This window comes from Nerophis lumbriciformis, linkage group LG02 (assembly GCF_033978685.3).
Source record: "Nerophis lumbriciformis linkage group LG02, RoL_Nlum_v2.1, whole genome shotgun sequence".
NCBI lineage: Eukaryota > Metazoa > Chordata > Actinopteri > Syngnathiformes > Syngnathidae > Nerophis > Nerophis lumbriciformis.
The window spans coordinates 16,432,336-16,447,544 of record NC_084549.2 but is presented as its reverse complement, the minus strand read 5'-3'; the positions used below and the strand labels follow the sequence as shown (position 1 = coordinate 16,447,544).

General features: G+C 40.4%; 1 protein-coding gene across 3 annotated transcripts in view; it reads right to left on the bottom strand.

Moving 5' to 3' along the window:
• slit1a (slit homolog 1a (Drosophila)) overlaps positions 1-15,209 on the bottom strand; it is a 298,698-nt gene that overhangs the window by 82,950 nt on the left and 200,539 nt on the right. For all 3 annotated transcript variants that reach the window (XM_061947175.1, XM_061947254.1, XM_061947335.2), the window contains exon 11: positions 6,420-6,491. In XM_061947175.1, the coding sequence (XP_061803159.1) occupies positions 6,420-6,491 (72 nt within the window). The remainder of the gene's footprint in view (positions 1-6,419; positions 6,492-15,209) is intronic.

Sequence of the window (15,209 nt, the reverse complement as noted above, 5' to 3'; positions counted from 1 at the left end):
CAAGTGCACACAGCCAGCTGAATCAACGCGAGCGTGGAGGGTCAACGCAGACATACCGCCATGCATAGTTGATGCTAAATGCAGACTCAGCAGCAGCAGTGGGTCGTGTCTCTTTTGGAAGACCACACGGCTGACGAGACTGCAAATGTTCTGAAGGCTGTCAAAGTTTTGACGGAGCACGTTACGACGATGGTATAATTAGTATACTGGGTGTATCTGCTCTTCTATTGTCTCCCTGAACAAGTTTCGCAATGCCAGTAGGTACAAGTTCTCCCCCAAAAAACAAATGTTAATGTCAAACCTGCCAAATAAAACAGGTGTGCGATCACTCACTTTATTAGGCACACCTTAGAACAGTGTTTTTCTACCTTTTCTGAGCCAAGGCACATTTTTTTCATTGAAAAAATCTCGAGGCACACCACCAGCGGAAAACATTAAAAAAATGAAACAGCCGATATTGACAGTAAAAAGTGGTTCTCGCAATTGTTGGATATGAATTCAAACCATAACCAAGCATGCATCACTATAGCTCTTGTCTTAAAGTAGGTGTACTGTCACCACCTGTCACATCACGCCGTGACTTATTTTGACTTTTTTTGGTGTTTTCCTGTGTGTAGTGTTTTAGTTCTTGTTTTGCGCTCCTATTTTGTTGTTGATTGTCATGGCATGTACGGATGTACTTTGTGGACGCCATCTGCTGCTCCACACGCTGCAAGTCTTTGCTGTCGTCCAGCATTCTGTTTTTGTTTACTTTGCAGCCAGTTCAGTTTTAGCTTCGTTTTGCATAGCCGTCCCTAAGCTTCAATGCCTTTTCTTAGGGGCACTCACCTTTTGTTTATTTTTGGTTTAACCATTAGATACCTTTTTACCTGTACGCTGCCTTTGACAGTCATGGTCAAAAGTTTACATACACTTGTAAAGAACATAATGTCATGTCTGTCTTGAGTTTCCAATCATTTCTATAACTCTTATTTTTTTGTGATAGAGTGATCAGAGCACATACTTGTTGGTCACAAAAAACATTCATGAAGTTTGGTTCTTTTATGAATTTATTATGGGTCTACTGAAAATGTGACCAAATCTGCTGTGTCAAAAGTATACATACAGCAATGTTAATATTTGCTTACATGTCCCTTGGCAAGTTTCACTGCAATAAGGCGCTTTTGGTAGCCATCCACAAGCTTCTAGTTGAATTTTTGACCACTCCTCTTGACAAAATTGGTGCAGTTCAGCTAAATTTGTTGGTTTTCTGACATGGACTTGTTTCTTCAGCATTGTCCACGCGTTTAAGTCAGGACTTTGGGAAGGTCATTCTAGAACCTTAAATCTAGCCTGATTTAGCCATTCCTTTACCACTTTTGACGTGTGTTTGGGGTCATTGTCCCGTTAGAACACCCAACTGCGTCCAAGACCCAACCTCTGGGCTGATGATTTTAGCTTGTCCTGAAGAATTTGGAGGTAATCCTCCTTTTTCATTGTCCCATTTACTCTGTGTAAAGCACCAGTTCCATTGTCAGCAAAACAGGCCCAGAGTATAATACTACCCCCACCATGCTTGACGGTAGGAGTGGTGTTCCTGGGATTAAAGGCCTCACCTTTCCTCCTCCAAACATATTGCTGGCTATTGTGGCCAAACAGCTAAATTTTTATTTAACCTGACCACTGAACTTTCCTCCAGAAGGTCTTATCTTTGTCCATGCGATGTCAGATGAAACAAAAATTAAGAGTTGTTGAAATTATTGTAAAACTCAAGACAGCCATGACATTATGTTCTTTACAAGTGTATGTAAATGTTTGACCACGACTGTACAAGACAGTGGTATGAAGCCAGATGAATGGACAAATAAAGAAAGTGGAGCTTAATGACATTATGAAGACATGGATGACCTGTTTTACCACCAATTTTGTCTTGGCATTTATTTAATTAAGGACAAAGTATATGATATGGACAAAAGCATTGATGCCTAAAGGAAGTGTAAATAGTAAAAAGAGGCTTGGTCTTCCCTGAGCAGCAAAACAGTTTTCCTCCAGAGGGCCATAAACAGAAAAGAAATGAAGAATACAGAGACCTCCTAAATTAATTCAATATACTTAAACACATAATCAAATATTGCGTTATAGGTGACATTTCAACAATTATAGCCTGATTTAGCCATTCCTTTACTACTTTTGACATGTGTTTGGGGTCATTGTCCTGTTGGAACACCCAACTACGCTCAAGACCCAACCTCCAGGCTGATGATTTTAGGTTGTCCTGAAGAATTTGGAGGTAATCCTCCTTTTTTCATTGTCCCATTTACTCTCTGTAAAGCACCAGTTCCATTGGCAGCAAAACAGGCCCAGAGCATAATACTACCACCACCATGCTTGACGGTAGGAAGAGTGTTCCTGGGATTAAAGGGCTCACCTTTACTTCTCCAAACATATTGCTTTTTTGTTTCAAATGACATCACATGGTCAAAGATAAGACCTTCTGGAGGAAAGTTCTGTGGTCAGATGAAACAAAAATGTAGCTGTTTGGCCACAATACCCAGCAATATGTTTGGAGGAGAAAAGGTGAGGCCTTTAAAGCATACTTGCCAACCCTCCGATTTTCCCGGGAGACTCCCGAATTTCAGTGCCCCTTCCGAAAATCTCCCGGGACAAACTTTGTCCCGAATTTCCTTAAAGGCACTGCCTATAGCGTCCTCTACAACCTGTCGTCACGTCCGCTTTTCCTTCATACAAACAGCGTCCCGACCCAGTCACATACCGTATTTTTCGGACTATAAGTCGCAGTTTTTTTCATAGTTTGGCCGGGGGTGCGACTTATACTCAGGAGCGACTTATGTGTGAAATTATTAACATATTACCGTAAAATATCAAATAATATTATTTATCTCATTCGCGTAAGAGACGAAGCAAATGTCAGCAATCGTCACTCACTTGCCAACCAATAAGAATTCGGCGGGGGCGGGTCATGGCAGAAGTGCATTGTGGGTTTTGGAATGCTAACTGCTATATGCTATACGCTACTGCCGGAGCTATTAAAATGGATCGCATCAACAATCGCGGTAACTTATAAAAACTGAGAAGGACTGAACTAAAATGGCACCGAAAAGGAAATCATATACTGCAGATTACAAGCTGGACGTAGTGAAATATGCAGCAGAAAACGGCGATCGAGCAGCAGAAAGAATGGACGCTAGCGGGGCGCATACCAGGAGCGAGGAAGATTTCATGGGATTTAGCGATCGGTAGTGACAGATTGTTTAGTAAACGTATAGCATGTTCTATATGTTATAGTTATTTGAATGACTCTTACCATAATATGTTACGTTAACATACCAGGCACGTTCTCAGTTGGTTATTTATGCCTCATATAACGTACACTTATTCAGCCTGTTGTTCACTATTCTTGATTTATTTTAAATTGCCTTTCAAATGTCTATTCTTGGTGTTGGGTTTTATCAAATAAATTTCCACCAAAAATGTGACTTATACTCCAGTGCGACTTATATATGTTTTTTTCCTTCTTTATTGTGCATTTTCGGCCGGTGCGACGTATACTCCGGAGCGACTTATAGTCCGAAAAATACGGTAATATATGCGGCTTTTACACACATATAAGTGAATGTAAGGCATACTTGATCAACAGCCATACAGATCACACTGAGGTTGGCCGCATAAACAACTTTAACACTGTTACAAATATGCGCCACACTGTGAACCCACACCAAACAAGAATGACAAACACATTTCGGGAGAACAGCCGCACCGTAACACAACATAAACACAACAGAACAAATACCCAGAATCCCTTGCAGCCCTAACTCTTCCGGGACGCTACAATATACATCCCCGCTACCACCAAACCACGCCCACCTCTACCCCGCCCCCCATCTCCCGAATTCGGAGGTCTCAAGGTTGGCAAGTATGCTTTAAAGGTGTGGACAATGCTGAAGAAGCAAGTCCATGTCAGAAAACCAACAAATTTAGCTGAACTGCGCCAATTTTGTCAAGAGGAGTGGTCAAAAATTCAAGCAGAAGCTTGTGGATGGCTACCAAAAGCACCTTATTGCAGTGAAACTTGCCAAGGGACATGTAACCAAATATTAACATGGCTGTATGTATACTTTTGACTCAGCAGATTTGGTCACATTTTTAGTAGATCCATAATAAATTTATAAAAGAACCAAACTTCATGAATGTTTTTTGTGACCAACAAGTATGAGATGCGCGGTTTGCGGACACAACCGCGGAGTCCGCGGATAATCTGCGGGTCGGGCGGGTGACATGACGAAAAAAATAGATTTTAAATAGATGCGGGCGGGTTGCGGTTGAACCAATTCGGAAATATATATACATAGTTAAATGTTGTTACCCACATACGAAAAACGTATAGATTTTATCGGTCCTTTAGGTGGAGCTGATGGTGCATCACCGAAAAAGAAAAGGATTGACTTCACAGAATGGGAGGAGGATACACCTGTACTTGTTGATGAAGTAGAGGATTATTCCTCTACAAACTTGCATCTCGACGGATCAGCAGAGGAAAATCTACTTTCCTTTTGGGGGAAACAAGGACAATCATTCCCACGACTACAACACCTTGCCAAGAGAATCCTATGCGTCCCAGCAACAAATGGCGCAAGTGAGCGCTCCTTCAGCGCAGCAGGGTGCATTTTAGAGGCCAGGCGCTCTCGCCTGAATGCTGGCACTGTAGATGCCATTTTATTCCTGCATAGTGCTAACAAAAAAAAAAGTAAGTAGACATACGGTTGGATATGTTAAACGAATTAGTCTACGTTACCTATAGGCTATACCAAATAAGCCCATGTCTAACCTATATTGAGTTCGGTCAGCTGAATAATTTTGATGGTTACGTGTTGTTTGGGCGCACTACAATGCAAAGGAATTAAGGCAATTGCGTTGTTTATTGTGGTTTTTTCTATTCGAGATATACTACTGTGTGTTAATTATTTGGCCTCGCTTTCAAGTGAAGCGCATCTCCGATTGGCGACAATGTAAGGATATTTAGCCTGCTTTGTTTGTCGCGACCGTCTATTTTCATTATAATTCAAGTTTGATGATAAAGTGCAGTCTGATGGGTTTGATTTCCCCCCTTCAGCTTTTTGCCTTGGCCAATAAGTTGCAGGCAATTTATTATTATTATTTATTTAATTTATTTTTGTTTAAATAGGGATGACATACATATGTTATTGTATAATTTAAGTTTGTGCGCGTGATTGACAGCCTAAGGCTTATGAGGCACATTTTTTATCAATTTTTTTATTTCAACTTAAAAACGTATGAGCCTATATGCCAATGCCTACAACATACGCTATGTGTGTATCTTTATTTTCCTGCCTGTCGTTGACAATGGAGATTGTCTGATATTTTGTCATGGCTGCAGATCAATCAATAAATGTTCATCTTTGTCGCGAAATTGTTCACTGCTTCACTGTGCACCCCGCCCTCGTCCCTATTTGAGCATTATAACGTTAACAAGTTAATATTCATTGAAATAAATTCAGAAATTTTTTTTTACCTAACGAAAATATAGGCCTAGTCTTTCTAAAACATTTTTTTAACTTCTTAAAAGCATCGTTCTGCTTGCTGCAACTGCACACACAAAGTGTGAGGAACGCACTCCTGATCTGAGGGCATTGGCAACAATAGTCAACACTTTCTTAATGGAAATGACAATAATACTATAATAATGATAAATAATATTATCATGCATTGAATGTCTCTGCTGCATTGGATCAGTCTCCTTTCTTTAACAGGCAAAAGCTTTATAACCTCACTAATATGCTTGCATCGTCTATATTAGATATATAACAACTGGCGGATGGCGGGCGGGTGTGGTTTTGATAAAATGTTGGTTCAGGTGCATGCGGATGACGACTTTTGTGATGCGGTTGCGGATTAAATAATTGCCTATCCGCGCATCTCTAGCTCCAATCACTCTATCACAAAAAAATAAGAGTTGCAGAAATTATTGGAAACTCAAGACAGCCATGACATTATGTTCTTTACAAGTGTATGTAAACTTTAGACCACGACTGTAGATGGAGCCTGTACCAAAGTTTGTGCGAGTCGGTCAGGACTCCTGGCCTGACTGCGGCTGACTAACTGACTGGACAGCTCAACTACCGGCTTGTCGGTGTTCTCACTCCTGCACAGAGCCAAGCCTCACTGACGCTCTCATGTCCCTTCATCCTCCCCGACCAGTCACGGTTTACATTCTTGCCCACGCAGACGCAACGCTCCAACACGGGGCGGACGGCGCTCGCCAGGGGAATACCGGCGAACAGCATGGAAAGATCAGAGCTGTTATTATGACGGCGGATGGCGGAGAATATGTTCTTTTGGGCGCAGACAAAATAAAAAAGCTTCACGTCCTTTTTGGCAGTGGAAAGAGAAGACATACTCACATCCTGCGCAGCTTCTTGTAGGGCGAGAAGGCTCCGGGAGGAACCGCTTTAATCCCGTTCTGCTCCAGACGTCTGGGGAGCACAGGAGATGCAAGCGGTTAGCCAAACAATAGACGTCGCCGTGGCAACAGAGCGGCCTGAGCCCCCCCGTTCACCTCCGACCTCTGGTGACTGACCTGATTATATTAAGCCAGATCTATTCCCCAGCTGTGATAGGTCCAGTCATAACATCCTCAGAACCAATAAACATTCTGCATACTAAAGTGGCGTGGAAAACGGACTAGAAGAGGGGCGGGGGGTGCAAAGTTTTGGGGTTTGGGAAAGGGCCTCTTGTGAATTGTGAATTATATTTATATAGCGCTTTTCTCTAGTGACTCAAAGCGCTTTACATAGTGAAACCCAATATCTAAATTACATTTAAACCAGTGTGGGTGGCACTGGAAGCAGGTGGGTAAAGTGTCTTGCCCAAGGACACAACGGCAGTGACTAGGATGGCTGAAGCGGCGATCGTACCTGGAACCCTCAAGTTGCTGGCACGGCCGCTCTACCAACCGAGCTATACCGCCCCAATGTCGATGTTAAGACTTTCCAGCACTTACGCTATCATATGAGAAACTGCAAACAATAACCATCGCGATCGGTCAAGACAATGAAAACATTCCCCCGCTCGCAGAGTCTAATCAGTGTCAGCTGGCCGCAGGGGAGCAGGCAGCACCAGAGGCCATTAGTGTGGGCGTGCATGTCCGGCGTGTTCCAAGCTGCTACTTAAGTTGGGCCCCGGACCAATTCCCCGGTGTGGCTGGCACGGGGGCTGTTTATCTGCAGGTCAGTTGACAGCTTTTAAAAGTGTTCTTAACAAGGCTCTGCAGGAGCCAGCTGGGGTTCTGTTAGCTTGTCCTGCCACACTGAGCCCCCCCCCCCCCCCCCCCCCCACCCCCCACCCCAAACCAAATGGAGATACATCCCCCTCTCGCTACCTGGTGAAGATCATTACACTGCAAAAACTGAAATCTAAGTAAGATTAGATATCTCAAATAAGGGTGATTATTGCTTATTTTCTGTCTGATAAGATAATTCTTCTCACTAAGCAGATTTGATGTTAGAGTGTTTTACTTGTTTTAAGTGTTTTAGTCCTAAATGATCTCAGTAAGATATTACAGCTTGTTGCTGAGATTTGATGACCTATATTGAGTAAAACATGCTTGAAACTAGATTATCAACTGTTGCAAAGCTGTGTCATCAACACTCACAAGTATAAAACTACTTTTTTAAAGTAATAATTTCTTACTTCAAGCATGAAAAAAAAAATCATGATGCCGAGCGCATATCATTATGTCAAGATAATGGCACTAGCATTTACTTCATTTAAGAATATTTTTCAACATATTGAGCAAAAAGGTCTCTTTTTTTTCTACCAAGAAAAGTGCACTTGTTATTAGAGAGTATATACTTATTTTAAGGTATTTTTGGGTTCATTGAGGTTAGCTAATTTTACTTGTTTTGGAAAGTCTTGACAAGCCAAAATTTCTTGTTCTATTGGCAGATAATGTTGCTTAGTTCAAATAAAATACCCCTAATTTTTTTTTTTTTTTCTTGTTTTTGAACACTGACTTTTTGCAGTGTAGAAGGTCGAGGAAACGGGGATCATTTGAAAGCTTGTCAAAGCTTTTCTGACCCAATTTCACTTCTTGGTGCTCAGTGCTACATTGTGTGCCTTTTAAATATTGTTTTAGTCTTTTTACAGCTTTTTTTTTTAGTCCAAAGTGTTTGAGTTTGAGTTTGAGTTTGGAACATGCATGCATACAACATGATACGTCACAATTTCCAGTTTCTATTCAACATGTTCGAAAAGGAGTAGGAAGACCTCTCTTTGTTTATAATGTCTATTTTCTGCTGGATCTACTCTCTATTTTATGCTGCAGCTGTTACATATACTGTAATATTGTACATGGTAATTGTTATATATTGTATATATGATATAAACATATAATATAATACATCAGTATATATCATATACTGTACATATATTATGTAAATATTACATATATGTTATATTTTATATTGTTACAATGGTAAATTTTTAGTCTATTTTATACCTGCATTGTCATTTCCATCCTTACATTGATTGATTGAAACTTGTATTAGTAGATTGCACAGTACAGTACATATTCCGTACAATTGACCACTAAATGGTAACACCCGAATAAGTTTTTCAACTTGTTTAACTCGGGGTACACTTTCCATCCTTTGTAACTGAGCTACTGTAAAGTTTGTCTAATCCTACCCCTTTTCCTTTACATAGCAGTTGCTAAAACTTTTGTTCACTTCCTGTTCTCAATTTATTCACAATATACTCCATAAGTAATAACAATAAAAATAAATAGATAAATAATAATTGGTGAAGTAAGTTAAGTCAACCCTTAACTCAACAATGAGTAGATGAGTGTTATGTGTGTGTATATGTGTAAATAAATGAACACTGAAATTCAAGTATTTAATAAAATAAATAAATAAATAAATATATATATATATATATATATATATATATATATAACTACAATTCACTGAAAGTCAAGTATTTCTTATATATATATATATATATATATAAATATATGAAATACTTGACTTGGTGAATTCTAGCTGTAAATATACTCCTCCCCTCTTAACCACGCCCCCAACCGCGCCCCCCGACCACGCCCCCACCCCCAACCTCCAAAATCGGAGGTCTCAAGGTTGGCAAGTATGGGTTCCACTGTATTTTTTACCTTACACCAGACACTAGTTGAATATTGTAGTGTAAAATCACCCACAAACGTGTCATAATGCCACACTGCAAGGTGTGGATCAATACCAGATCTCCTGTGTCACCTCGGATTTGACTGCTTTGGTTTCCCCCTGCTGTCACCAAGCTGTCACCAAGCTGTCATCAATGTTGCGCATAGTTGGGGAAGATAATTCTAGCTTTATCCATGACCAACCACTAATCAACGTGTGCTTGTCCTGCCACGCTGGACAGGAGATACAACCACCTCTCGCTACCTGGTGAGGATCGTTAAAAGGTGGAGGAAACGGGGATCATTCGAAAGCTGCGAATTACTGACGATGGTTGCAACCGCAAGCTCTTAAAAATGAGGGGAACATTTCCACACAATTGAATCATTCAATTAAGGACATTTCTGATTCACCACATGCCTCTGAGGCCCACGTTGCTATGTTTATGGCACAGAATGTTTTGTGAAACATAAACCACCAAAATGTCAATGTCTCATGGTCTGCACCCACCCCCTCCACCCCCCCTGAAAGCAGCGTGTCCGTCCTCCACATATGGGGCGCTATAGCGGCAATTGACATTCTTGGGATGGCAGTGATTCCAGACCACAGATTCCTGCGGTGGCCGTGCTCCGGCGGTCTGTTTTAGTCTGCCTGTCCCCATGTGTCTGTGAATTTGCCGCAATGTGACGGCGCTGTGGTTCCTTTGCCCTCACATGGCGGCGGCGCGCTGCGGGGCCAAAGTGGCTTTAGTGCTTTTTCTTGGCAACCAGTTTGTGTCATTGAGTTTTTGTGCACAGCGTCTCACAGAAACACTACTTCATGACAGTGTTTGTTCTTAAAGGGGACCCGTGATGATTTGCGTCTTTTGTGACCGTTGTTACAATGTTAAATACTCGGGTCAAATCAAAAGGTTCATGCGTTTGGGTGTGAGTTTGCACGCAGTTTTAGGTGCATCTGGCTCTGTCTTTTTTTCAAGGGTTAACCCTTGTGTGGTGTTCGGGTCTGTGGGACCCGTTTTCATTTTTTATTAAAAGAAAAATGATACAATTAATTAATTTTTCTAACTTATACTCACTGACTTTGGCTCATTTTCTGTGAAGACAATATATCAGAATACATATTTAATGACCACACACCATACACCCCCCCTTCACATTTCTATTACATATAAGACAGTGGTTCTTAACCTGGGTTCGGTGAGTCGGGCTCAGGGGTTCGGCAGAGGTCAAGACACACCCGACTCATCGTGAAAATACAAACTTCTCCCTATCGGCGTATTACGGATACGGCAACAGCGGAAGTCAGACTAATTTGCAGGTGTGTAATTTGTTGTGAGTTTATGCACTGTGTTGGTTTTGTTCTTTGAACAAGGTGATGTTCATGCACGGTTCATTTTATGCACCAGTAAAAAAAAATGGTAACACTTTAGTATGGGGAACATATTCACCATTAATTAGTTGCTTATTAACATGCAAATTAGTAACATATCGGCTCTTAACTAGTCATTATTAAGTACTTATTAATGCCTTATTCGGCATGGCCTTATTATAACCCTAACCCTCTAACCCTGGCCCTAAACCTCTAACCCTAACCCTAACCAAATAACTCTAAATTAAGTCTTTGTTACTTAGAATATGTTCCCCATACTAAAGTGTTACCAAAAACATATAACTTTGTCTTGAATTTGAAAAAAAAAAAACATTTTATTTTTCACTAAAGAAGGGTTCGGTGAATGTGCATATGCAACTGGTGGGGTTCGGTACCTCCAACAAGGTTAAGAACCACTGATATAAGATGTCCGGGTCCACTGGACCGGGGCTAATAGAAGTGTGGAAATTGATGTTCTGTGTACCCCACACACACACACACACACACACACACACACACACACACACACACACACACACACACACACACACACACACACACACACACACACAGAGAGCAGGCCTAGACAGGAGGAGGACAGAGTGTAGGTACACAGAACATCAGAGGGTCAAATGTGCGAGAAAATGAGAGCAGACAGTGTTGACAAACAATGTTGTAACCTTGTGTGGGAACCGCAGGTGCAGAAACACAAAAGAAGTATCCCTGTAGGATGCAGAAACTGGCAGAGAAATTTTCCGTGCAACGTTTATATTGTTGTTACTCAGCCAGCGTTTGTGGGTCTGATGGACCTGTTGCATTGTGTGGCTTTGAATGCCTCACAATCAAACACTTATATGTTAAAATACTGAAAAGATGTGTATTGGGATAAGGTAAACATCTGTTCAGTATTTTAACATAAAAGTGTTTGATTGTGAGGCATTAAAAGCCACAAAATGCAACGGGTCCATCAGACCCACAAACGCTGGCTGAGTAACAACAATATGAACATTACACAAGGGTTAAGATTCGGTACGTTGTGACGTCACAGGGAGGTGGACGTACTTATGTGGACATTAACTATAATTTATCAGCCGCAAAACTCTGACGGTAAAAGACAACGATATTACAACTTGGTTTGAGGGAACACAAGAGAAGGCACGGGATGACCACAGATTTTATCTTATTTGAGATATTTCATCTTACTTAGATTTCAGTTTTTGCAGTGTAGCCACAGTGACTACTCTAAAGCACATCATTTCTATAGTAGTAGAGGTATAGCGTGTGAACCTTAAAGACATTCAGACATTAAATTGTCACTCCTGACCGATCGATACGTGCAAGTGACTAAATCCTCCCCAATCAACGACGAAGCGTCTCCGTCTGTTCGCTGAAAAAGAAACAATCCCTCAGTGCCTTCAATCAATGCTTCCCCTCCAATGAATCAGACTGACCGCTTGCGTGCGTGTCCGCCTGTGAGCCAGAGTCAGCACAATCAATGATCTTGATCCTTTTCATTAAAGTCCGAGCATGGCTTTCATTAAAGAAGGAAACTGCTTTTTAAATTTTTTTTTTAAAGAAAAAATGCATGCATGAGTTTGGAAGACAAGTAATGGCAGACTTTGGCGTTAGCTGGAGCGAACTGGACCTGGCCTCACCAGAGAGCTGTACACAAACCAGCTCACATCCCATAAACACCAGCGTTCATTAGGGGAGAGCAGGGCAAGGAGGTTTTTTAACACATAATAAGAGTGTGTGTGTGTGTGTGTGTGTGTGTGTGTGTGTGTGCCTCATTAACAAGGCGTCCGGCCAGCCTTGATGCCCCGCTGTAATTGAAACTGATTTTATAACTAGAAGAGGCAATTCCTGAAATGCTGACAGAATGTAGTATGAATGTAAGAATAGTTTGAATGTTGGAATGGTTTGAATGTTGAATACAAACCCCGTTTCCATATGAGTTGAGAAATTGTGTTAGATATAAATATAAACGGAATACAATGATTTGCAAATCCTTTTCAACCCATATTCAGTTGAATGCACTACATAAAGACAAGATATTTGATGTTCAAACTCATAAACTTTATTTTTTTTTGTGCAAATAATAATTAACTTAGAATTTCATGGCTGCAACATGTTTTTCAAAGGAAAGCCCGCGATTCCCGAATAGGCTGAACAGTTTAAAGTTGGAACGGTTTGAATCGGGTGAAAAATGTGAAGGGTAGAGCGCCAAAATCTGGAGAAGGAGAAGTCGAACTAGAAGAGGCAATTCCTGAAGGAATTGCGTGTGAATGCTCCAATGCTGAAGTTGAACTGAAATGCTGACAGAATGTAGTATGAATGTAAGAATAGTTTGAATGTTGGAATGGTTTGAATGTTGAATAGTTTGAATTTCCAGGAAAACCGGAATTTGGTTTGGAACTTAGAAACATGTCCCATTCATTTCAATGGGAATTTCATGGGAATTTGGGGAAAAGAGGGATTTTTTTTGAAAATGCTTAAAAAAATGTTGAATGTTCTGAATGATTGGTTGGTGTTGGAATTTGTCAATTGTTTCAAATTGGTCGAGAAATGCTGAAGTAGTAACATGTTGAATTGAGAAATGGCATTATGGAATTCCTAGAATTTCGGGAAAACCGGGAATTTTTATAGTTCAAAAAACAACTTTGTGTTTTGTCCTAATTAAAAGGAATGTTTTGACGGTGGAACGGTTGAAATGCTTCGTAAAATGTGGAAGGAGTAGTCGCCAGAAAAAAGGCTGGAAATAGGGCTTTGGAAAACTAGGAATTATGGAAATCCTGGAATTTTTTTTAACTTGGGAGAAGAGTAGTTTGAATGTCCAGAATGGTGGAATGTGTTGAAGGTGGAATGGTCTGAATAGGTTGAAAAATGTGGAAACGATGAATGTTTGAAAAATGGCCAATTCATTTTGAATGGGAAAAATGTCCCGGAAAACCTGGAATTCTGGGAAATCTGGGAATTTTTGGAATTTGTCAAGTGAAATCCAGCGATTGCCGAATAGGCTGAACAGTTTGAAGTTGGAACGGTTTGAATCGGGTGAAAAATGTTGAGGGTAGAGTACGCCAAAATCTGGAGAAGAAAAAGTTGAATAATAAATAGATTCATTTTGGTGTAGAAAACCGTTTCAAACCGTTCCGTTCAGCCTATTCGAGAATCGTGGGATTTCCATTGACAAATTCTAAAAAATCACAGATTTCTCAGAATTCCAGGTTTTCCGGGACATTTTTCCCATTCAAAATAAATTGGCCATCTTTCAAACATTCACCATTTCCACATTTTTCAACCTATTCAAACCATTCCACCTTCAACACATTCCACTATTCTGGACATTCAAACTACCCCTTTTTCCAAGTTAAAAAAAATCCAGAATTTTCCATAATTCCTGGTTTTCCAAAGCCCTATTTCCACCCTTTTTTCTGGCGACTACTCCTTCCACATTTTTCAAAGCATTTCAACCGTTCTACCGTCAAAACATTCCTCTTAATTAATTGGACTGGAAAAATACCCGGTTTTGAAATCTGGGATTTTTTGGAATTTGTCAAGGGAAATCCCGGGATTCCCGAATAGGCCTAAAAGTTTGAAGTTGGAACGGTTTGAATCGAAACATGTAGAAGGTAGAGCGTGCCAAAATCTGGAGAAAAAGAAGAACTTGAATAATAAATAGATTAATTTTGGAAAAATGTGGAAACAATGAATGCTTGAAAAATGGCCAATTCATTTTGAATGGGAAAAATGTCCCGGAAAACCTGGAATTCTGGGAAATCTGGGAATTTTTGGAATTTTTCAAGGGAAATCCAGCGATTGCCGAATAGGCTGAACAGTTTGAAGTTGGAACGGTTTGAATCGGGTGAAAAATGTTGAGGGTAGAGTACGCCAAAATCTGGAGAAGAAGAAGTTGAATAATAAATAGATTCATTTTGGTGTAGAAAACCGTTTCAAACCGTTCCGTTCAGCCTATTCGGGAATCGCGGGATTTCCCTTGACAAATTCCAAAAAATCACAGATTTCCCAGAATTCCAGGTTTTCCGGGACATTTTTCCCATTCAAAATAAATTGGCCATTTTTCAAACATTCACCATTTCCACATTTTTCAACCTATTCAAACCATTCCACCTTCAACACATTCCACCATTCTGGACATTTAAACTACCCCTTTTTCCAAGTTAAAAAAAATCCAGAATTTTCCATAATTCCTGGTTTTCCAAAGCCCTATTTCCACCCTTTTTTCTGGCGACTACTCCTTCCACATTTTTCAAAGTATTTCAACCGTTCTACCGTCAAAACATTCCTCTTAATTAGGACAAAAAACAAAGTTGTTTTTTGGACTGGAAAAATTCTCGGTTTTGAAATCTGGGATTTTTTGGAATTTGTCAAGGGAAATCCCGCGATTCCCGAATAGGCTGAAAAGTTTGAAGTTGGAACGGTTTGAATCGAAACATGTAGAAGGTAGAGCGTGCCAAAATCTGGAGAAGAAGAAGTTGAATAATAAATAGATTAATTTTGGAAAAATGTGGAAACAATGAATGCTTGAAAAATGGCCAATTCATTTTGAATGGGAAAAATGTCCCGGAAAACCTGGAATTCTGGGAAATCTGGGAATTATTGGAATTTTTCAAGGGAAATCCAGCGATTGCC